Source organism: Xyrauchen texanus, chromosome 25 (genome assembly GCF_025860055.1).
Source record: "Xyrauchen texanus isolate HMW12.3.18 chromosome 25, RBS_HiC_50CHRs, whole genome shotgun sequence".
NCBI classification, from domain to species: Eukaryota; Metazoa; Chordata; class Actinopteri; order Cypriniformes; family Catostomidae; genus Xyrauchen; species Xyrauchen texanus.
In genome coordinates, this window is record NC_068300.1 from 9,453,955 (window position 1) to 9,478,474 (window position 24,520).

A 24,520-nucleotide genomic window follows, 5' to 3' on the forward strand; every position below is an offset into this window, starting at 1 on the left:
AATAATTGTATTTTGTTTTGTTTAGTCGCATTGTACTTCATTAGTTTTACGTGGAAAATGGTTTACAAATAACGTATCATTTTGTTTCCTTTAGTTGCATCGTACTTCATATGTTTTATGTGAAAAATTGTTTACGAATAATTTGTCATTTTGTTTTTAGTTGCAACATACTTTATTGGTTTTATGTGGAAAATTGTTTATGAATAACTTGCAATTTTGTTTGTTTTGTTTTTAGATTTATGTGGAAAATTGTCATTTTGTTTTGTTTAGTTGTTTCAATTTTGTGACTTTCATGTTTTCCAGTTGCATTGAACTTCGTCATTCTCTAAATGAAAATCTGGCACTGGATTTATGTGGAAAATTGTATACAGTAATTTATGCTCTCTTGTTATGTTCAGCATTTAGAAAACTATAGTATAAACTAAAACCAGTGACTCTTTGGTAAGTGATTATTCCTAATAAATGACAAGAACTAGAGAGATGGAAAGCAGTATTACCTGGATAAGGCACCCTGCCTTTTGTCGTCAGCTCAGTGAGTAAGACCCCAAATGACCACACGTCAGATTTGATGGTAAAGCGGCCATACAATGCCGCCTCTGGCGCAGTCCACTTAATTGGAAACTTTGCTCCTGTTGAAATAAAGATTAATAGAGGTATGTCATAAGGATTAAACTGATTTAATTAAGGCCAAAGTTTATAAAACGAAACAGCATTAAGTATAAAATCACGAAATAAAAGACTTAAAGTAATTGGTGTAAAGACAAAAATGAGAGGGAGAAAATTTAAAGAAAGAGACTAGCAATGGCACAAGCAACGGCAAGGTCACAGGTTCGTTTCCCAGGGAATGCACATACTGATAAAACGTACAGCTTGGATGCACTATAAGTCACTTTAGATAAGAATGTCTGCCAAATGCATAAATGTACATTAACTGTAAAAATTCCTCAGTCATTTATATTCCTCACCCTGTCTGGCCGTGTATTCGTTGTCCTCTATGAGACGGGCAAGGCCAAAGTCAGCCACTTTACACACCAGGTTATCACCCACCAGGATGTTGGCAGCCCTGAGGTCCCTGTGCACATAGTTCATTCTCTCCACGTATGCCATTCCAGAGGCAATCTGAGGATAACACATGCATTACAATCCTGCCGGCCTCAGTGCTGCTCTCTAAAGCATCCTCAGCATATATCTAGATTTGTACAGACAATGTGAGTGGTGCTTGCATATGCAAATCTCACTGCCACGTGAGAGTGTTTTTTAGAGTGTTGCTATGTGGTTGCTAGGGTGTTCTGGATGGCTAGGTATCGAAGTTGCAAACTAGCCCAAGACAAAAGAGCCCAGCCCCAAGTCTCTATGATATTCTGTTCCATAGTTCAGCTCAGATCCCTCCTTCAATGTAAATCTACAGGCTTTTTCTGCCCATGTTATTGTCCACAACAGGTTTGTTCAAATCCCTAACTGTAAATATAAGCCATAAAAATGGCAATGCTTGCCTTTGAAATGCAATGCACATGCAAAACTATTCCTAACTATAAAATCTAGTTAATTGTATGCAAGTGTATTAATAAAAATGTGTAGCACCTGGGAGGCCATATCCACGAGCTGAGGCAACCGCAACATTTTCCCCATGTCACCTTTCAGGAAATCTAACAGACTTCCTGTGAACACAGAAGTCACACCATGGCATCTTCATTCACACCTTTTTAATGGCATACCTCACAAATAAGCTGTGAATCTCACAAAAACACATCTAGGTATACTGTACATCCACACATTAATATATATCATTTTTTCCTTTGATATTTGGGGAGAAGCATGACCTGGTCATGTTTATAACAGGTTTCGTGAGTCACCCAAATGTAGTTATCTGAATCTCTGTACGGCAGAGTGACTTCAGCACTACTGACCTTGTCCCATGTACTCAGTGACAATGTAAATAGGATCCTCAGAGACGACAGCATAAAGCTGCACAAGCTTCTCATGACGGAGTTTCTTCATCACTTGCGCCTCCTGTAGGAAGGCCTCAGGAGACATGGTGGCAGGCTTCAAAGTCTTAATAGCCACACGTGTCGTGCCGTTCCACGTACCTGACACGTAAAAACAAACAGTTGGTATTTCAGACGATAAGAACGCTTCAAGCTGTGTGAACAACAATGTCTGCATTTATTGCGAACTTGGCAAGTTTAAAATTCGCAAGTATGAAAGTGTGGCAGGGCGGAGGGTGGGGCCGGGTCGTGATGCTACACACCCCGCCCCTAATCAGGCTAATTAGCTCTCGAGAGGGATAAAGGCCGACCACAGATGGCAGTGCAACCAAGACAGAGAGAGATTTACGGCAGCTGTCCGACACCTTTGTGTGTTTGTCTTTTTGTTTAAGTTGCTTATTAAACTATTATTTCTATTGTCAAGCCGGTTCTCGCCTCCTCCTTTCCATTAATGCCTTTATTGAAAAGTAATTTAAGATCTAACCCGGAGGGCAAGATATTGAGCATATGACGACAGATATTGTGGTAACACTTAATTTTAGGGATCAGAAATTAGACAGCAATTAATGACTAATAGCTTAACTTATAAGCGACTAGTGACGGGCTTGTTTAGAATTATAAGGTATGCATCAAGCCTTGATTTCTAATAGCCTAACAATGACCTTATTAGGTAAAAACATAAGATACCAATAGCTAGTAAGGTGCAAAATACATCCTGTATAGCTTCTCATTACACTGTGTGAATGTGCAGCTTATAAGTATAAAACAAACACTGTATAGAAGGCAGAGACTTTGGCTTAGTGTAAATAGCAACAAAAAGCATCTTCTTTACACTAAGTGCAAATAGTGTTAGATGCTATTTGCACCCCTAATTAAATAGTACCATACAGCATAGGGGTACCAACATGTTTATTGTGTTTATTTAGAGTCCCACAGTCACCCTACACCAACCCCTAACCCTAACCTTCCCTGCGTTGCTGAAATACTTGTCTGTATTTTATGCTTATAAGCTGCACATGTACACAGAGTACTGAGAACATATAAAGGATGTCATTTGCATCATACTAGCTACTGTATGTTTTGTTTTTAGCTAATAAATTAATTGTTATGATGACAAAAGCAAATGTAAAGCGGCTATAAAGCAAGAAATCAGGCAATAAAGGCTTAATAAATACTTTATAACGCCAAACAAGTCCATAACTAGTCACTTACAAGTGTAATTATACAAGTCTAATTTTTGATCCCTAAAATAAAGTGTTACTGAAATTCTATGGAAAAGAGCAGCTTGGACTTTCTACTACATAACTCATTTTGTGTTCCAAGAAGAAAAAAAAGTTTTTTTGAGTGACAATTTATTTTGACTATTTTCATTTTTTAATGGAATTATCCCTTTAAATCTACAGTACTGTAGGCAAGTTCACAACAGTATAGTTTGGGTATTGACAAACAAGCTTAGTCTTTATTGTGAATGCATATTTCTTGTATTATCAATACGTAAGATATGTGTTATGCTCTGATGAATGATTAAAGGGATAGTTCACCCAAAATGTTAAATTCTCTAATCATTTACTCACCCCCATGTCATCCCTGATGGGTATTACATCTTCTTCTGAACACAAACAAAGATTTTTTGAAACATATCTCCACCCTGTAGGTCCCATACAATGCAAGTGAATGGTGGCCAGAATTCTGAAAATCCAAAAAGCACATAAAGGCAGCATAAAAGTAATCCATACTACTCTTGTGGTTAAATCCATGTCTTCAGAAGTGATATGATAAGTGTGGGTGAAAAACAGATCAATATTAAATTCTCTTTTTACTATAAATCTTTCTTTGTGCATATCGCCACCTACTGGGCAGGGAGGAAAATATATAGTAAAAAAGGATCTAAATATTGATCTGTTTCTCAATCACACCTATCGTTATCCTTTCTTAACACATTGATTAAACAACTGGAGTCATATGGATTACTTTTATGCTACTTTTATGTGCTTTTTGGACCTTCAAATTTCTGGCCACCATTCAATTGAATTGTATAGACGTACAGAGCTGAGATATTCTTCTAAAAACACATCTGTGATGTCATGAGGGTGAGGAAATGATGAGAGAATTTTCATTTTTGGGTGAACTATCCCTTTAACTGAAAAAGCTTGAGTTTTGATTAAGGGAGTCTTACCCATCCAGACTTCCCCGAAACATCCCTGGCCCAGTTTGACGTCCAATCTCAGAGAGTCTCGTGGGATTTCCCAAGCATCCCGTGCGAGACCCTGAGTCTGAGGTTTCAGGACTGGACACACGTCAGTTAGACAGTGACACAGACCGTCTGCATGTTCTGTGACAGAGATAAGGCATTAATGTTAGCTGTGAAATGGTTTGCAATGTTACTGCAACAGTATTCGTTCATCTGTTTTTAAAAGTCTTAAATCTTCAAGGCCAAATCAAAGTCAAGTCTTAAACCTAGTTTTGAAACAATTTTTGGCATAAGTGCCGCATTATAGTTTTACAGTATGAACCTTGTTGCAGGACAATTACACTGATATTTAAAAAAAAAAAAAAGAAAAAAAAATATCCTTGAAAAAGTGAGCAAACATTTTGACAGGAAAAAGCAACAGTATGCATGAGAGGCTCTGTTGCGGCTAAACATTTTTACATCAGTGACAAATGGTTTATGTACATCCATTATGTACGTACATGGGAAAAAAGTTAAACTTAGCATGCAATTCCATATTTATAGTTTTACCCACCATACATGGCTACAATTTCCTACTTTGCAAAAACACAAGCTTTCATTTCAAGAACTAAGAGGCTGTATCACTTCTCATTCATGCACACCCAGACAAGAGCGGATGCTGTGTGAGAAAACAACTTACGACGATAGTGGTTCACCAGCTGCTGTAACGTACTGAACTGTGTGCGTGACGTGATGTAAAATCCCCCACTGTCCAGCTTCCGGATCTTGTAATGTTTGACATTTAGGCCTTTGACGTTGTCATAGTCCAGGACAGAAAGACAGTAGGCACCTAAAGAGAAAGAGAGAAAGATTTGAGGAATGAACTGAGTCAATGGGTCTGGTAGACATGGAAAAAGATACTCCGGCCTAAATGTTTCAGATTTGGAAACTGTCCAAGTTACTGCGGTGAAACCATAATCTACGTTTTATTTTCTAAGTTCCACTTATAAAGTTAGTCAAGGTTTCTTGCAACAAAAATTGTATCATTTGGTTTTTCACAACCATTTTGTACCCTCTCTCTGATCCATAGAATTCAACAGGCTGCTTTTGCTACTGTACCTTTAAAACTTATACAGTATATATAAAGTATCCTTTGCTTTTGACTAACCTCTTAAAAATAAAGGTTCTGTGTGGACCCTTTTCACAGAATGCAATGATGCATTTACGCTTTATCAGCATAATTCTAACACACTTTTTAATATACATATATAGATATTATATTACCTTGGAATTACTTTAAATAATTTGTTACCACAGCTACCACAAGTTTTCATATACAACAACTGAGGGAGTGACAGTAAACCTTTGGAAGGTTGTGGAAACGTAATAGTGGAGTATTTCTTTTGCTGTTGTAGCAAATGGGAATGCAAAAAATATATCTGCTTTGGTCTTCCATTCACCGCTATAGAAGTTAATGCTAATCTTTACTTCCGTTTTTCCATTGGCATGCATGAAAACCCTTGAAACCTTTGCACTGCACAAAAGGTTTTTTTGTAGTGGAAAAAGTTATTTAGACAAGACTGTTCAGCTTGTAGACCACAAACCTGGAAGAGTTTCCGATGAGTTTTTATAATGGGGTTTTTGAACATATGAGTAAACTAAGGTCTGTGGGAAACATTACTTGATGAAATGTGGATGTTTTGTTCGACAACATAAATTACATACAATCAAATGTGAATTTTGAAGCTGTATTGAATTATATAAATATGTGTAATTTATGTTGTCAAACAAAACATCCACATTTCATCAAGTAATGATTCTCACAGACCTTTGTTTACTCATAAGTTCAAAAACCCCATTATATAAAACCCATAGGAACATCCAGAGGGAACCCATTGCGAATTAGACTTCTGGGTTTGCCTACAAATTGGCATCACGGCTGAACGGCTCTATACAACGGTTCTTCAAAAAATATTATTTTAAAGGGGACTTTTGATTATTATTTAAAAATGGTACACTTATAATATTAGTAATGTTTTTTGCACAAAAAAAAAAAAAAGTCATATATTTGTAAAACATGATAATTTTCCACCCTCATTCTGACTCCGTCAGTAACACTCGGTTTTGATGCTACTTCTCCTTTAAGACTTGATGGTTTACGCCCACTGTTCTGATTGGCTCTCAGCAGGGGTGTATATTCCAGGGAGGACCCCCCCCCCCAATAATCAAAACAAACAATTATAGCCCCCCCAATATTTATACCATGATCAATAGAAACATGAAAATTCCTCAAGTTGCACCCTCCCCAATTTCAAGTCAAATCTACGCCCATGACTCTCTGATCTTGACTGGCCTGCTCTCTTCTTGTCATCTCACTGTTGCTGGGTGGGCTACGGAAGTAATAAGGTAAAGTAGGCGTTGATGTGTTGCTGTGGAGGCGGTAAGATGCAAATGTCTACCACAGTGTGACATCACAAAGTGGCAGAAATAGAGAACGAGTCATATGGCAGCTTGGTTTCAACAAATGCTAATTTTGCAGTATGTTTTACCTCTTATATGTCAAAAGATCAAAGAACATTGTATTCCTCATGTCATGAACCCTTTAAGAACTTTTCACTAAAAGGTGCTTTGGGGAATTAAAAATGTTTTTCTATGTAATTACTCTTTACCCAGCGTAGTACTCTTAGATTAGCTCTGTTTAACACATATTGAGCATGTTTTCTGCAGAATTCTGCATATTTCCCCCCAACAATTAGTGCAAACAATGCAAAACAATGCTGTCTGGTCCTAGAAATGAGTAGCAAAGCCCCCTTCCAAGTTGCTCAATAGTAAATAGGCTGATATGTAAACATGGGCGGTCACATGCTAATGTGCTCATAGTTGTAATTTCATAACCATGGTGATTTCTGAATAACACATTTAATCAAATGCTGTTGACTGAGCATAACTTGCTATGAACCAGGACCACTCCTTTAAGTTTCAATAAATGGTCTAGGTGACCTGGAAAGGGAGTTTTGCATTGTGATCTTAAGAGCATTTGTCCATTGTAGGCTATATCAAACTATTATTTCTAAAGAACAAGGAAAATCCTGTTTTGTAACTGCCTAAATAGAGAGCTGAACAGAGGGCGCTACTCAAGGCTCATTTATTCACTCATTTGCTCCCTCGTTCCCACCGTGGTCTCTCTCTGTGCTGTCTCTTTGGGGATTGACTATTCTTCAGTCTCATGTAATAGTTTTCTCTCTCCCTGGGCCATTTTGGTCCATCCATGTGGCCTGTAGCTCCGCCCTCCTCCTCACTGACTGTATGAAGTGAGATATGGCTCAAGGTTATAGGCACGGCTTCGGGTTGACCTACTTCATTCTTCGCTCTCTTCTCATCCCTGCAAGCGCTACTCTGACCTCTGTTTCCACCTCAACAAGAAGACACATACAACCTGACCTTATGCACTCAAAGGCTTAGTTCCAAAACCAAGTGAGGTGCCTACGTAGGCAGTATATTATATTAAAGGCATAGTTCACCCAAAAATGTCAATTCTGTCATCATGCACTCTCATTTTATTCCACACATATGGGTTATACTGGTTTGGAACAACATGAGGGTGAGTAAATAATGACAGGATTATCAGTTCAGCGGTGCAACCAAATAGTAGTGCAGGAAATACTGTCTTTTAGCATTATTGTTTAATATTACATTTCCAAACCCTACGTCAGACATGAAGGCTGTTTGCAAAGGTAGGCTGCATGATTCTGTTAACCTCTGAAATACCTTCTTTTGACCAAATTCTAAAGCAACATTGGGTAACGTTCCTGTTCTACCTGCTCTGTACAGGACATCTCCGGCATGGGAGGTGGGTGTGGTAACAAGGAGGCTAAAGGCTACGGCCTCTAGCGTCAGTCACTAGTGCACATCTTGAGGTCAGGAGAGTGAGGTTTATACACATTGCACAGCTATCTATCAGCAGGTTACGGTTACTCTCACCCCCTAAACCTCACTCCCATCTGGGTCACGGCACCATTGTGACGCTCCTGTTTTACCCGCTTCGTACGGAACTCCACTCGGCGTCTCCGGCATGGGAGGCGTGTGCGCTAACAAGAAGGCTAAAGGCTACAGCCCCTAGTGTCTGTTGCTAGTGCATCTCTTGAGGTCAGGAGAGTGAGGATTATACACGTCGCACAGATATTTATCTGCTGGCTCTCGATACAATTGCATGTATTGTTCACTGTGATGATGATGATGATGATGATGATGAGTGATCTACCATTGAATACAGTCTGACGTTAACGAACAGTGCAAATTACAATTGCCTATACACACTAACTGCAATACATGGTAGAATTCCACTTGGCAGTGTTTTTGAATCTCTGGTATATCCTGTCAGATTTAGTTTAATGTTAACCAAGACATAATTCAGAGCATCTGTTCTGATTATATTTGCTTTATGAGAAATTTCCTTTTTCTATAGCAGACAGTGAACCCACCTGATTTCTTTAAAAATACTGAGTTGTTCTACATTAACAGCTCATTTTCTGTTTTCTTGGTAGGGTGTAGAGAACCTCTTTCTTTTCCTTAGATAACAGCTACAACAGCACTATTACTCAAACATGATATGTTTGTATTCAAGGCATAATTTCAAGTTTTAGAGACTATATTGATTGTATCTTGACTTTATTTACATATGTGCCCTTTTGGTAATTCAAAAGTAATCAGATTACATTACTTTCATATCACTGTAACTGGATTATGTTACAGATTACATTTATTGTAAAGTAATCACTAATCTGTAATGATTACATTAAAAAGTAACCCTTCCATCCCTGCTTCCGACCATGTGTAAATCGTGCGTAAGAGATTCGGACATGTTGTGTTCTTTCAGAAAAACTGTCACGACTACATTTTGATAGAAGTGAAATTAAATAAGTAATGACAAATTTACTTATAATTAAACGAGTGAAATTAACCTTTTTTTTTTAATTTATTTAGAAAGGTTTCTTTGGTGCTTGCATTAATTTTTAAGTATAGTTTTTCCCAAACTCTGCTTCTTTCAGCAGAAGTTCTTGATATGGGTTTGCATTTTAATTTAATAAAGCCATCCAGCCATTTATTTTTATTTTATGTTTACTTTCTTTCTAGTAGCAAGTGTATGCAAAAATCAATATTTTACGATGTGAATGCACTAAATAAAAATACCCTTTTATAGCGGTTCGCATATATGTTAAAAGCTTCCTAATTGTCATTTACTAGTGAGTTTGAAGGCTTCCTTATATGCCGTTTCATGGGCGTGGATTATGATAATTGTGAACGAACGTGCAAACACGCTATATTTACGTAACGTTTGGAATTCACTAACATACACATGTTATCTGGATATCTGGCGAGTTCAAAGCGTTCACAAATCTGGCGAAAAGTTTTCAGGAAGCTCCATTTTATGAGGAAATTACTCCCAATTATTTTGTATATTTAGACATTTTCATGAATTAGGCCCATAGTGCTGATATCGAAAGTGTGCGTCACACACACTTTGCATGACAGGGTAAATATACTTCTGCCTTTAGAAAGCAGCTGCCTATATACAGTACGCAATAGACTGCAAGGCAACTTACTAGGTTTCGGAACATTCGGCTATACAGATCCAAATGTGGAGCAGAGATCCTTACAATGTTTGGAGAGAGCGTAAAGATGAATGACAGAGGGAACGGTTCAAAAACGGGCACAAATTTCAACAACTTCACCCATCCATCAATTCATCCATCTATAGCTGTTGGGAGTAATTACAAATGCACATTCATTCACCTTTGGTGGTCTCACTTTCTCTGACCAGGAAAGTTCCTCTCCTGTTCTCCAAACTCAAGAGGTGTCGCTCAGAGTCCCTTCTCGTGATCTTTCCAAAGTACCACCTAGACAGAGACAGAGAAAGAGATTTAAGAGAAGAAACCACCTGTACCAGACCATGCAGTTGGTTTTGTAGGTTTTAAGATTCAAACTAGATGTCAACACTGCTAAAAAGATTTATGCTTAAAATAAGAACAATTGTTTGCCTAATGAAGTAAGAAATATAAACTTAACTCAAAGTAGGGCTGGGCGATACAACGGTATCGGTATTTATCGACGGTACACCTTTATCGATAACGATATAAAAAATATTAAATATAACACTCGATAGTTTCATTTAAACGCATTCAAATGTAAATAGACATGAAGATTGGTTGCATGAACAACCCTCAAGCATGCGCCGTCCCTGGATCATAAACAGCCTATCATATGGCTTGATAAAGGAGCATGCTATGAGTGACACGCAAACAGACAATAACAAGTTGCGTTGATGTGGGGTTCGGTTGCGCCATCGCCATGTGACATCAGAACACACGGACACATGCGAAAATGACTGCCGTGCCTGCCGGCGATGAGGAGATTATGAATTAAAAAAGGACATGTCAGCTCGACAGTGTGGCAGTTTTTTGGTTTCTTTACGTCTGACCAACATCAGAACACCGCTGTGTGTAAGCTTTGAAAAAAAAAATGATTATGAAACATTATACCATGATACATTTTTTAGCTGTATTGCCCAGCCCTAACTCAAAGGGATTTTATTTTCTTCATATATAAACAGATAAACAGAGAGTTAAAGGAGATGTAAGCGATTTTAATGTTCTGAAGCTTTCACGTGAGGGAGCTGTTGAATTAGCCACGCCCCCTCATTTCAAAACCCCGCCCTCCAATGATCATTTTGAGACAAAAACCGAGCAAAACAGCAGCATAGTTTGTTCCTGTGGCTGTCAAATTCAACAAAAAAGCGCCCTTAACTTTATGACAAACATTATGAATCATAGCCTCAATGATCCGCTTTAAATGAGAACGAGCAAAATGATGGGTCAATGTCCGTGGATACATTTTTCCAAATCTAGAGCTGTAAAGAGACTGGTGAGATATCTTACTACACTTATTTCATTCGTATCTTTCAGGGAGAAGGAACATTTTTTGCATACTTTTCCATGAGAAAAATCACTTACAGCACCTTTAAAGCAGATACAAGACCTTGTGTCGGCTTGTTTACATTTGAATTTTTGACATTTGACCCATTTGAACATTCCATCAATGTAATTCCATGTGATTTTTTCTGGGTTTTGGTGGCCCGCTGTGCAAAAACCGTAAATGCAATCAGTTTGAGACTACGTCAGAACAGTCTAACAATACGTACCAAGTTTGGGTACAGTGGATAATATTGGCCTTGGATTAGGATTTTTTTTAAAACTCTAAGCCAAGTCTTTAAGCCAAAATAACAAGAAGCATTTAACGGTGGAGTTTGAATTTCATGACCCGTGACATTTAGTCCCTTCAAGAACAGAAAGATTGTGGTTTGGTCTTTGCTGCTCATGGTCAGAGTTCCTTCTGAAACGTACCTTTTCTCCAGAGTCAATCTGAGATGACTGGCAAGACGAGGGTGGAAAAATTAGTCATTACATGTTTTCAAAGGAGTGCTTGTGTATATTTGTTAAATGCCACAGTCAAATGAGCAATAACGTGTGTGTGTGTGTGTGTGTGTGTGTGTGTGTGTGTGTGTGTGTGTGTGTGTATATTAGGCAAAAGTACAAGATGATAATTAAAAATATGAACAGACTGGCAATAGTGGCCTGAGGTAAACAGTAGCATTACAGTAACGTTTTCTAACAGTCGTTCAGGAAACTAAGGGTCTTTAGGGCATGAGGAGGGATTTTCTGTCTAACTAATGATATGATGGAGAAACTAATGGAGAAAATGAATGAGTGAAGTATAAAAACGAAGAACACGAAGGTCATATCAGAAGGAAAGAGGGAGAGGGAGCAGAATGAATCGTTCTATTGGTCACTTCACACATGCTAGGCTTAATCGAGTCATCTGATTGGATGGGAGACTGAGAGGAGGGTTCTGAGATCACAAAGAGGGAAAGAGTGCAAAACCAGACGAGATATGGAAAGAAGAACAACAAAGAAAATAAAGACAAGGAGAAAGAGAAGGATTTACTCTTCAGCCTGGATGGAATCAGACGGTGCCACGTAATTGCTAGGAATGTAGCCACTCTCTCCAGTCGTCAGCGAGCGCGCCATCCACCAGTCACCCTCCCTAAGAGAAAACACATGCATAATAAGTACACAGACACACACACACACACACACTAATACTGTCTGCTGGATACACCTTTAGTACGACCTCACAAGACTCACATCAAACAGATTTGGTGACCCATTCAAAACAATTATATCACCCACCCAAAACGTACACCCTGACATTACATCTGTGCTATTATTCCTGCATTAAAATACCTGAAATGAGAAATCAAAATGCAGATCAAGCCCTTCAAAATACATTAAATCCTTAATGACAAAGTATCGACGCCAAAATTATGCATAAACATGAATTTTAAGGGTTAGTTCTTCCAAAATTAAAAATTATGTAATTTATTCACCCTTGTCATTCTTTCTTATGTTAAATAAAACAATAGAAGTTTTGAAGAATGTACGCATTGCCCTTTTCTATACAGTGAAAGCATATAGTAACCATGGACTGTCAAGCTCCAAAAAGTACAGTAAAAGTACAGTAAAAGCACCGTAAAAGTAGTCCATATGACTTGTACACAATGTTAGAAGTCTGTTGAAGCCACATGATACATTTCTGTGAGGAACAGACTAATATTCACTGTTATTCACTGAAAACTTAAATTGAGCCCCTTGTATATCAATTATTTAAATTGGGGGCAGCTGTGGCTCAGGTGATAGAGCGGGTCGGTAGCTAATTGCAGGGTTCGTGGTTCGATTCCTGGCCCACATGACTCCACATGCAGAAGTGTCCTTGGGCAAGGCACTGAACCCCAAGTTGCTCCCAATGGCAGGCTAGCGCATTGCATGGCAGCTCTGCCGTCATTGGTGTGTGAATGGGTGAATGAGTTCACAGTGTAAAGCACTTTGAAAACCGCTAAGGTTAAAAAAAAGCGCTATACAAGTACAGACCATTTACCATTAATGTAAACGTTTTGCATGTGCAGAAATAATTGACACATGTACACATTTAATAACAAATAACATTTACTTTTATGTTCCATGGAAGAAAGTCATTCAGGTTTGGATTAGCATGAGCCAGTGTAATGTAATTGATGACCATTTTCATTTTTTTGGGTGAACTACCCTTTTGACTGTTTATTACTAATATATATATATATATATATATATATATATATATATATATATAATTGAAAAATAAATCATATCTCTGAGTGGATGTTGTTTTTGAGTCTTGATGGGGTTTAAATAATAGATAGTGTTTTAGTGTGTGCAGTGGGGTGTCAGACAGTGACTCACACCCTGAGCTAAAGCAACATGACTTTATTCAGCAAGACCCAACACGAAACTCTCCAGGCCTTTGAGTAAATGCTCACAGTCATTGAACTTAACTAAAACATAACCACCCAGGTGAAAACAATGACATATATGTATAAATATACTACACACAAACACAGAAATGGGCATATATTCATATTTCACAATACAAATATATTATTCGTAAGGAGGGTACCATTCAAAATTCACATGTTAATAAATTATTGATTGCAAATCAGGACATGAAACAGTGATTCCTTGCTGGGTCTATAAAAAAGAAAAGCAAGGTTGGGATTTAGACAACAATCTGGGAAGAAAACGATGGCTCACGCTAACGCTGCATCCCAATTCGCATAGGGCTCGTTCCATAATTGAGGGTACATTTCAATGTCCATTGATGATAATCGTATATTTTCTATCCATTAATGGAAAGCATGTTATATCATCACACAAATATATTGTGCAACCCATGTTTCATTTTGACCAGCATCATGTGATGTCAATTTCCTCTGTGGGGGACATTTTGACCACAAAATGGTGAGTGTCCATTCTTTTTTCTTTCAATATTTTAAATACAATATCATATTGTCAAATACTATATTCACTGACGTGTGATTGGCCAGGCAAGGCCTGCCATTGAAATTATGAGTCAAAATGGGTCAAATTGTCAACTATATCAAATGTTACCCTCTAGGGCCAATACTTGGGTAACACAGTTGACATGACCCTACGGTGTCCACTAATGATAATTAATTATTTTCCATTAAAAAGATAAATATATAACTGCACACTCTCAAGTTTATTACCAACATTTCGGCAACAAGCCTTTGTTAAGGGATAATTTCCTCACAATGGAGAGCAATGTAAATAGAGTCAGTCATTACACATAGGTGAAAACAGTGACATCACAATGGGCGTTTAGTAATTAGCTAATAAGCCTTTCTCAACCAATTACGACAATTGAGATATCAGGCTGATTTGTATGTCACAAGAAACATTACTTAAGGACATTTAAAACCATGAGTTACAATTAAATCCTAAAGAGCCACCACATCATAAGAGAGCCACACCCACACCCACACACACCCCCCACACACCCCCACACACACACACACACACACACACACCCACACACACACACACACACACACACCCCACACACACACACACACACACCCACACCCCCACACACACACACCCCCACACCCCCACACACACACACACACACACACACACACCACACCCACACCCACACACACACACACACACACACAATAGTTTTAGAGCACTCCCAACCTTCAATTCAAGATGTGTACGAAACAGATTTTATTAGCATCTAATTTAATTCGCTATCTTAAATTCAGTACTACTTTTTAGATCTAGCAATTAAAAGATTGTCATGGCAGCTTCAATAAAATATTGTGATACCTTTGGCATACTATTTTCAAACTATCATTTGTGTCACACTAATTATAATCTCACATACAGTACTATATAGTACAGATAGCATGGAAATTGGGATGTAGCCTAAGCAATGTAAAATAGCAATCTCTAACACACCAAAGAACCAACAACGACAACAACCAAAATGGAAGTGAGAGATGTTTTAAAGACATGTGACACTGTTTCTGGACCACTTCCAGTCTCTAAAAAGCCAAACAAATCTCAGGTGGACAAGTGAATATGGTGAAATAGCACACTCATACAACAACACAACAAATGTATATTAAAAGTTGAAAGGCAAGAGCCACTTTACCAACCTGGGGTTCAACTTTCTCCTACATAAAGAACGAGAGCATGTAAAAGGAAACAGAGGAGATTTAAAGAGATTTTTTAGATTAAAAGCACTCAGCAGATGCTACAGACATGCCCGCATGCTCAAAGCCTTTTAAAAACAGTTCTCAGGTCATTCACATCATTGGCACATTGAAAACATGCTGTTTATCGAACTCTACTGTGTTCATTACTGGATTTGATTATCTCTAAATGTGTCTAAATGAGAGAAAGAGCAGTAAGGATTGACACCTGTGGGAAATTACCTCTAACAGCTTTTTTGTGTTGCAGTGAGAGCTGGAGAGGGATAACGCCGAAGGGGAGAGAGAAAGACGCACACAGCACTGATAGTGTGTGCATTTATTGATATTGTGCTGAAAAGAAAACCCTCCTGTGTCACTGAAAAGTATAAAATAAAAGTCTTATGTTGGATGTTTACCTGGCTCCCGCTTCCTCCTTAACAAAGAAAGCTAGAGACCCGTCACAGTCTCTAAATGTATACTGGACACGTTAAGCTGGAGCAGCTTGATAATTAGTTCAAAAGCTGATTATTTTAAAGGGCCTCTAGGACGGGGTTATGAATAGTGGACCGTATAACAGTGCAATGCATATTTCTATATATGTGGAGAATAAATCATGAAAACATGTCCAGGTTAAATTTCACCCCAAAATCAAAAGAAATTCTTTATTTTGCATAAAGAAAATTTAGCCTATTTTTAGGAACATTAAAATGTTTTCCACTGTGAATCAACTGATCACTCATGAATCACTCATTTTGCAATTATGTTTGTTAAAACGTCTTCCTTACCATAATGCAGAGAGGATGCTTTACAATTTCCATCTTTAACGTAATACACGTTTTTTTAAATTAAAATCACCATAAAAGCGGTCCAAAAATGACTATTGTCATGTATAAATACTTTATCATTTAAATCATATATAAAAATTTTCTGCATTACAGTAATGACAATAAGTCTGTTTATATTGTGTTTTGTATTACAGTATGTGTTTTTTCTTTTGTTCTTTAGTTTTTTCCCCAATCTTTCTTGTTCTTTCTTTAGTTCTTATTCTTCCTCTCATTTTCTTTCATTCTTTTTTCTTTCTCCATTTTGTTATTGCTTTCGTTTGCTCTTTTCTTTTTTCTTGAATAATTTTTTCTTTCATTCATTCTTTGTCTTTCATTCTCTTCATTTAATTTGTTATTTTTATACTTTCACTTGTTTGTTAGTTCATTTGTTCTTTCTCTTTTGATTGTTTATTCTTTCTTTCTCTCGTTTGTATGTTCTGTTCTCTTCTTTACGGTCTTCCGTTCTCTCTTTCATTTTCTTTCTTTCTTTCTCTTTCGTTTTCTTTCTTTCTTTCTTTCATTCTCTTTTGTTCTTTCTCTTTTAGTCATTTTATTTTCTTTAGTTCTTTCTTTTTTAGAGTTAATTCTCTTGTTCATTCATTTGTTCATTCATTTGTTTCTTGACTTTCAGATTCCCCCATAGGCCTATATATTACACTGCATAAAAAATAAACAAATCCCCAGATCCGCTTTATTCTGAAACCAGAGGATATCACTGAGATCGTTTTTTTATCTTAATGGTAGCACTGTATACTGGAATAAGGAAGTGAATAGCAAGTGTAGAGAGGAAAAGGAAAGGAAGTGAAGGTAAAGACCAGCAGCTGAGCTTTTTTGTGCACTGTAAGACCAAAAAAGGAATCAAGAGGACAAAAAGCTGTCATCGCACACAAATACAGTGCCTTCAGGAGGTAGCCAGTTCCTATGGTTACCAAGAGGAAGAGGGGGGATGTGTGTGCTTTGGGGGGGTACAGCAGCCAGCACAGTCATACCCCAGACAGATGAGACATGAGACATGCCACTTAGGGTGTGTCTATTGCCCTCCAGAGCCCTGTTTTCTTTTAGCGCATGTGGGTGTCTGTGTTTCCCCTTACGTGTTATTGACAATCTGAAGTCGTTCTCCTTTCCTGAATGACAAATCGGAGGTGGTGCGTGACTCATAGTCATACAAAGCCACGAATGTGGTCACGCCGACTATGGAAAAAAAAAAAAAAGAGATTAATATAGATGATTATTTTTATATATTCAATTTAACACATTTTGCTTTTCATTCATTTATGAATTTATTTTTACATTCCATATACAGCTTATGCACAGATTAAGTTGCGTTCACATTTACCTTTGCACAGTGAAATTACACGGGAGGAGGAGGCGTGGGCGGATGTGAAGCATGTTTGAAACCAGCAAAAAACTTACTGCCAAGAAACTTCCTTTTAATGGTGCAGTTTATACTCTAGGAGAGTGAAGTTAAAAATTAACTCATCGCTAAAATGATATCCTTGTCCATTGTGGACATTTAGTGTAGCTGTGTACGAAGCAACGCCCACACAGAGGTCATTGCCAAACTAAGATACTTCCTTTTGGTCAACGTGGCGAATTCGCCAAAGTTCACCAAACTTGTACTCCATGTGAAAAATCCCAGATGTGGATTCCCATTGAGATGACCGCGGAATTTCGCTGTGCGAAGGTAAATGTGACCACGCCTTCATAGAAATACAATTGGCATCCAAAAATATTTCTGTCTCGTAGAGTCAGGCTTTTTGTCTCAGCATGAATCTGGTCCAAACCGCAGCTTATTCTGGCCAAGAACTGCCATCTTAGACAAGGGACCCGGTAACTATGGCTGGGTAAAAGTATGCATTTTCCATTAATCTTCATTTAAACAATCCCTGATTCTTAAAATCCCAATTCTATGAGTAACTCTCTACAATGAAAGTAAATCACTCGCATATGCAATCCAATTTTGTGCTATGCTAAAGATGTCTGTGATTAACCACTGGCTGGAAAATATTCAGATTTCACTTGCCACTGATTGAGTAGTATAGTGAGTTTAGTAGAATAGTGGATATTTAACTGAACTACAGCCATACAAAACAGAATTAAATCTGATTAGAATTAAATCTCATTTGCGAAAACATACATGCTTTGGCTTGGGCCATTGTTGTGTGTATGGGTGAATGAGACGCAGTGTAATGTGCTTTGAATACCGCTAAGGTTAAAAAAGGCGCTATATAAGTGCAGACCATTTACCATTATCTAGAAAAGACCAATACCAAGGAGCTGTATGAGCTTAAAGTAAAATTACCCAATCACAGGTTATATTTTTCATAGTTTATATGTATTAGATATAGTCTTGGGTGTAATCCAATAAGTTACAATGAACAAGGATGGAATATAGACATTATTTTTAAACTGTTGAGCGGAAAAGTGTTTTAAAAAGTAACTTACAAGTAATCAGTAATGTGATTACTTTTCAATTAAGTAATTAGTAAAGTCATCGGATTACGATTTTAGAGAAATTTGTCATTAGTCATTTGTAGTGGACTACTATTTTTATGTAACTAACCAAACACTGATTAGATACCATAATAATAGTCCAGAGCGCAACAAAGTTATACTGTAGCTCATTCAAATACTGGTGCGGCAGTAGCCGTAAATGGTTGTACAGACAATACCGAATAAATTATTGGATAATGATCATACATTTCGCTGTCATAATTTACGTCCATCCAAAAGTATTACGTACCAATTATTAAATGGACAAATTTAATAAAATACCACAAATAGGTTTTGCAGGAACTGGAGACTTATAGAAGCTTTATACTGTCGTTTGTGGCCTTCAGAACGATACAAACTTGTGAATCTTGACTTTCAGAAATTGTGTAAAGCTACACAATCCGATTTGAGCTTTCCATTTTGGAAAATCCCTAGCCAACGCATCCCTTATGCATCAGACAATCCATTAACGGTCAGTAGGTGTTCTGTCTGAGGAAGAGCCCTAAAAATAGTCTAACTCATGAATCTCATGGCCATACACTCATATTTCGGTGCTTATTTCCTCAAAAAGTCTGACTGTTGAAGTTACCAAAAGCAGAACCGAGCAGATGCAACCATCCCTGATTAGATTGTGGTGTATTACCTGCTAGCGGGCCTCTGTTAGGCGAGGTGATGCTGTTGTTTGTGGAGGTAACGCCTCCGAACAGCGCCTGCTCTGCATTGATGACGTTCGTCTGGGTTCCACGTCTGATGCCATCCACCGGCGGGCTTCGGTTGGGTGTAAATGATGATTGGTTGGGACTGTGGTGGTATCCTCCGGTGCCGTCATCTAGACTACGGGAGCGCTGGCCTAGGTCTTTGGGTTTGCTTTTGGTCCCACCCATGGCTAAGGCCTGGAGAACATAGAGACATGTATTAAAGTTGACTACTTTTATACCCTTTTATCATTTGCTGAAGCTTCTATTCAAAGCCTTAATTTTCTTAAGACTACTGGATGTGTCGTTCGACTTTTGCTTTTATTCCATTTAACATGTATTTTTATGAAAAATACATTTAATGCAATTTGTAACACTAAAACACTTCAAACTAATACTTCACCCCATCTGATTGCAGCATAGTCTTTAGAGACTAGCCTGTTTACATGATTTATGCATGAATTTCATAAATTATTCACAAACCAAGTATGCATGCAATATTCTGTTATTCCTTAAGTAACACAAATAAACAGTGATACATGTTGCATTCAAATGTCTTTATCCAGTAAGATTTTTCAAACCACAAATCATTGAACACAAACGAAAATATGTTTATAAGAATATTCCAGCTTTAGTCCAAACAATGCAAGTTAATGGTGGAAAGGTCCACCATTGGTGATTAACATTATTTGTGATACTGGGAAGGGAGGAGAATTTTTAGTAAAAAAGGACTTGCATATCGATCTGTTTCTCATCCACAATCATATCTCTTCTGAAGACATAGATTAAACCACTGGAGTCATGTGTATTACTTTTATGCTGCCTTTATGTGCTTTTTGGACCTTCGACGTTCTGGCCACCATTCACATGCATTGTATGGACCTACAGAGCGGAGATATTCTCCTAAAATTTTTGTTTGTGTTCAGCAGATTAATTACAGTCATACACATCTGAGATGGCATGAGGTTGAGAGAATTTACATTTTTGGGTGAACTATCCCTTTAAGAAATTGTAACCCTCATATTAGAATTCCGATCACTTTTACAAATAAAAAGGTCAGAGAATCATAATAGCAAGTGAAATAATTAAATACAACTTGGACTGAATCTGTATAAAATGCTGTGCACGTTTCAAGTAAAATGTTATGTAAAAAAAGTGGCCACAGTTTGTGTGACCCACGGTAGCTTTAGGTGGCAGTTTGACCTTACTTCAGCTGAGTACAGGAACCCTCAGCTGTTTCCTCTCACATGCAGCACCACTGACAGCTGCTGTAATGAGATCCTCCCAAAACCCCCAACACACACACACATTCCTTCACATGTCATACTCTCTGACTGCCAACACACACACACACACACACACACACACACACACACATTGGCAGACAGCCAGTGCTGGGATGCTTCTTCCCAAGCTACAAGCACCTCATGATTTAAAGTAGTTAAATTACAATGAAGCTGCTTACGTAGTTAGCTAAACTACAAGCAAATAAAAGTGACTTTTATGAAGTGACTCATGTTTTACTGGACAATTTACGTAAACCAAATAAATAAATAAATAAAAGTAGCATCCCAAATGCTATATATGTGGGTATCCTTGGAGAGCGTGTTTGATTATCGCCTTAATAACGTCGCAATGCAGTTATAAATGAATTTGGCTATAAAGATGAATTAACAATACATAAAAGCAAACAAAAGAAATAAAAATCTATACATTTTGTCAAAAAAGCAAATGTAGTATTTTGTCATGTTACACTACTATTGGATAAAGTAGCTTGTTACTGGAAAAGCCAGCCTGTTTTTTGGAAAATTACTTGACTGTATAATGCATTTCTGGAGAACCTAGTGGGTCGTCTGCGAAACGTGCCGAATGGGCCGTGATAACGGACCGCAGAACGAGAGCGAAGACACACCCCACCCCCTCCCTGCTCGAGTTTTGGGCCAGTTGCCATGTAAAATCCCGGCCCGATTTCTCTACCCAGTCCAGCCCTACAAACAGATGACGTTTTTAAGGGTAATGCACTATCGAGCATTAATTTTAAAAAACAAAACATGGCTCCCCTACACTTTAGGGTAGGCCGTTTTTACGTGATTTGAGAAAAAACGATAAATAAAAGTAATTATTTGTTGTAACCTCTCTAGTGTTTATTTAACCAAGAAACTAGTGATGTCCAACGAGCCATTTAACAATTATTTTGCAAAAATGTAGCTAAATATAGCTAACTAGCTGAACCCCTGTCAAGCTAAAGAAAACAAAATCCAATCTTGACTTATTTGCTATTGAAACAGGAAGTTTGGGCGGGACAAATGAAAAGACTGGTCCTTTTTTTAAATAGCCAATTGCCTTTAGTTTACGTTTCAGCCGAGAACCACTATTTTCTACTTGCTAGCTGGTTGAAGGTGGTATAAGAGGGAGGAACATTCTCATTCTAGATTGGACAAAAATCTGTAAAGCACAAGATGAGGCCATCAAATTCTTTGTTCCATTTTCCTCGACGGAAACGACTACATTTTAAAAGTGTATATATGTTAAAAGTTAACTTTGCCAATGTGAAGGAGTAAACTAGCACATAGATGACCTCAAAGCTAATAGACAAGGCTAGTAGAAGACCTTCGTAGCATCATGACTATTAGTTCTCCTCCCCAATATAGCAGATAGAGACACTCCCATCCACCAGCAAAAACCTCACACTTCAAACACAATACCTTACAGTCTTTTAATCTCTGTAAACATCCCTAACCCCTTTAGCGCAAGCCCCCACTTGCCAACTGGATGGTAAATTCTCCAAGACGAAACTCTCATTTCTCAGAAACCCCAGTGGATTGGCAGCTCGCTGTTGCTCCGTCCCTTAGAGGGGCTGTTACAGGCTCAGCGGAGTGGAACTAATCTCAGTCGAGCAGTGTAAATGCAAGGTCAGATTGCGGCCAAGGGCCCCGGAGCCCTGCAGAAGAAGTTCCATTGCAAAGAATCTTTCACTAGGGATCCGTGCGCTTCAGGTTCACCGCCAGAGCCAAACACCTTACAGTCACAAGACTAGAGTAATGAGGATACAGCTGAGCTATGCACTCTATACCATTTAAAGATCAGACATATCTGCTGCAATGACCCTGAAACTATACTTCATTTGACAGATTAAGATAAGGTTATTTTTTTCTTGGCTGACGGACGGCCTGTTCACATAAAGTCTAATGCATTAAATGACACAAAGTATGCAAAACCAAAACCAAACAAAAACACAAAACAAAATGACAAATCAAGCAAACAAAAAAGAAAATGACAAAATCAAACAACCAAAAATACAAAATAAAACCACAAATCAAAACAAACACACACAAAAAAAACAAATGACAAATAAAAAAAACAAACAAAAACACAAGGCCAAAACAAAATATAAACTAAACAAAAACACAAACTAAAAACACAAAACCAAACAAAATGACAAAACAACCAAAAACACAAAACTAAACAACAATTAAAAAAAATAAATGCAAGGCCAAAACAAAACACAAAATGTAAAAACAAGCAAAAACACAATAAAACAAAACACAAAACCAAAGCAAACCACAAATCAAAAAACACAAGACCAAAACAAAACATATAACCAAAACACAAACACAATCCGAAACACCAAATTAAACCAAACCAAGATGCACCATGGAATAGCAACTGAACGTCGCAGTCCAATATTTCATGTTTAGGACTCAACATTATTTTTAAATCTTGTGCTTGAATAGGTCATTTTTATCTGATTGCTTCACTTTACATATATTACACATGTCAACAGTCTGTTTTAATCCATTATAAACTAATTCAATCCAATGATTTTTAATGATAATGATTTTTTTTTTTTACTCAAAATAAACCACGTATCACAACCTATTTAAGAAAAGATTAACAAGAGAAACAACAACTAATTACCACACCATAAACCATATGCTTCAAACTTCATACATTTATAATTCATGGATGCTACTGTCCCTGTTTAAGTCTACGAGGCATGTGCGCATATATCAAGGGAAACAATAATCCTGCAATAACAAGCATGTCTTGTTAGCACAATTAATGCAATAACTAAGTAGCACAGTGAATTTACCAACACTGTTGTCCTTGTTTGACTATACCAAACCACAATGAGATGAATTAGGGTGGCCTCTGGGTAATCAAAGGCCAATTCATGCCTGACTAATGTCTAGCCACAACAAAAACTGTCATTAAATGCAAGCAGATCTGATTTGTCCCACAAGGTGTGAATGTTTGGTCCTGATTGCAGGGGTCTCTATGCCGACGACCGCAGTCCTGTCTGGAAATGCCCTTATTAAGGTTGCCTGAAACGTGATGAGCAAGAGTGTAAGCAGAGTGTAACGGGATTCTGACGTTATGTAAAGCGTCAATGCTTGATGGTTAACAAAAAACGATTGGACACAGGAAGCTCATTCATTCAATTTGCGCTGTGTTGTGTCAGCAGCTTCTGTTAGAGGGAGCTGAGAGCTAATGTCGTTAGGAAATAACTTGTAGTTGAAAGGGTTGTTTTAATAGTAAAACAACAAAAATCCACGAATTCCACATTTGACAGTACACCATAACAGAATGGTAGTTACGTCAAGATGCTGCATATTTATCGCCTACCAGGCACATATTTTAAGTTTGATTGCGTAGAAAACAATTTGCTCCACCACAATCGACTTGATTTACTTCTGTAGGACAGATGGTATGGGACAAATGACACACCAAAATGTAATTCTTAGTATACAAAATGTATTGCTCTAAAGTATGACCAATACTAATAGTGATGCATACCTTGGCAAGCACTACTAGTTTAAAAATGCAACAACAGAATTTTAGAAATTGACCCACATATTTGAAAGACAAGTAGAAAGAGTGAACTTATGATGTTATTTTCTGCTAGAGATTGCTTAAGACTCAAACATATCTCAACCTCGTAAATCTTAGATTAGACTGGGGAATCATCCAATTTAATCCAAAACACAAACTTGGGTTTGAGTTCTCTCCCGCTGCACTCAGACAGGATATTAGATTTCTGTTGCACACCAATTAAGGGACTGGATAAAATGAATGCGCGCTTGCCTGTGACTAACAATACCACATCTCAATTAAATTAAGTGAAGGTACAGAATGAGATTTTGGCACTTTAAAATGAACATGAATAATAAGCATGCTGTCTAAGGATGACATCTCAGTTTTTCCTT

General features: G+C 37.7%; 1 protein-coding gene across 2 annotated transcripts in view; it reads right to left on the bottom strand.

Moving 5' to 3' along the window:
• LOC127618850 (proto-oncogene tyrosine-protein kinase Src-like) overlaps positions 1 to 24,520 on the bottom strand; it is a 58,283-nt gene that overhangs the window by 4,980 nt on the left and 28,783 nt on the right. The window contains exons 2-12 of one of the 2 annotated variants that reach the window (XM_052091501.1): positions 19,262 to 19,511; positions 17,217 to 17,316; positions 15,266 to 15,283; positions 12,157 to 12,255; positions 9,949 to 10,052; positions 4,856 to 5,005; positions 4,162 to 4,317; positions 1,908 to 2,087; positions 1,582 to 1,658; positions 966 to 1,119; positions 498 to 629 (exon numbers count right to left, since the gene is read on the bottom strand). In XM_052091501.1, coding sequence (XP_051947461.1) covers positions 498 to 629; positions 966 to 1,119; positions 1,582 to 1,658; positions 1,908 to 2,087; positions 4,162 to 4,317; positions 4,856 to 5,005; positions 9,949 to 10,052; positions 12,157 to 12,255; positions 15,266 to 15,283; positions 17,217 to 17,316; positions 19,262 to 19,502 — 1,411 coding nt within the window. In that variant the 5' untranslated portion in view covers positions 19,503 to 19,511. The remainder of the gene's footprint in view (positions 1 to 497; positions 630 to 965; positions 1,120 to 1,581; positions 1,659 to 1,907; positions 2,088 to 4,161; positions 4,318 to 4,855; positions 5,006 to 9,948; positions 10,053 to 12,156; positions 12,256 to 15,265; positions 15,284 to 17,216; positions 17,317 to 19,261; positions 19,512 to 24,520) is intronic. The other variant, XM_052091502.1, reaches the window with a different exon arrangement.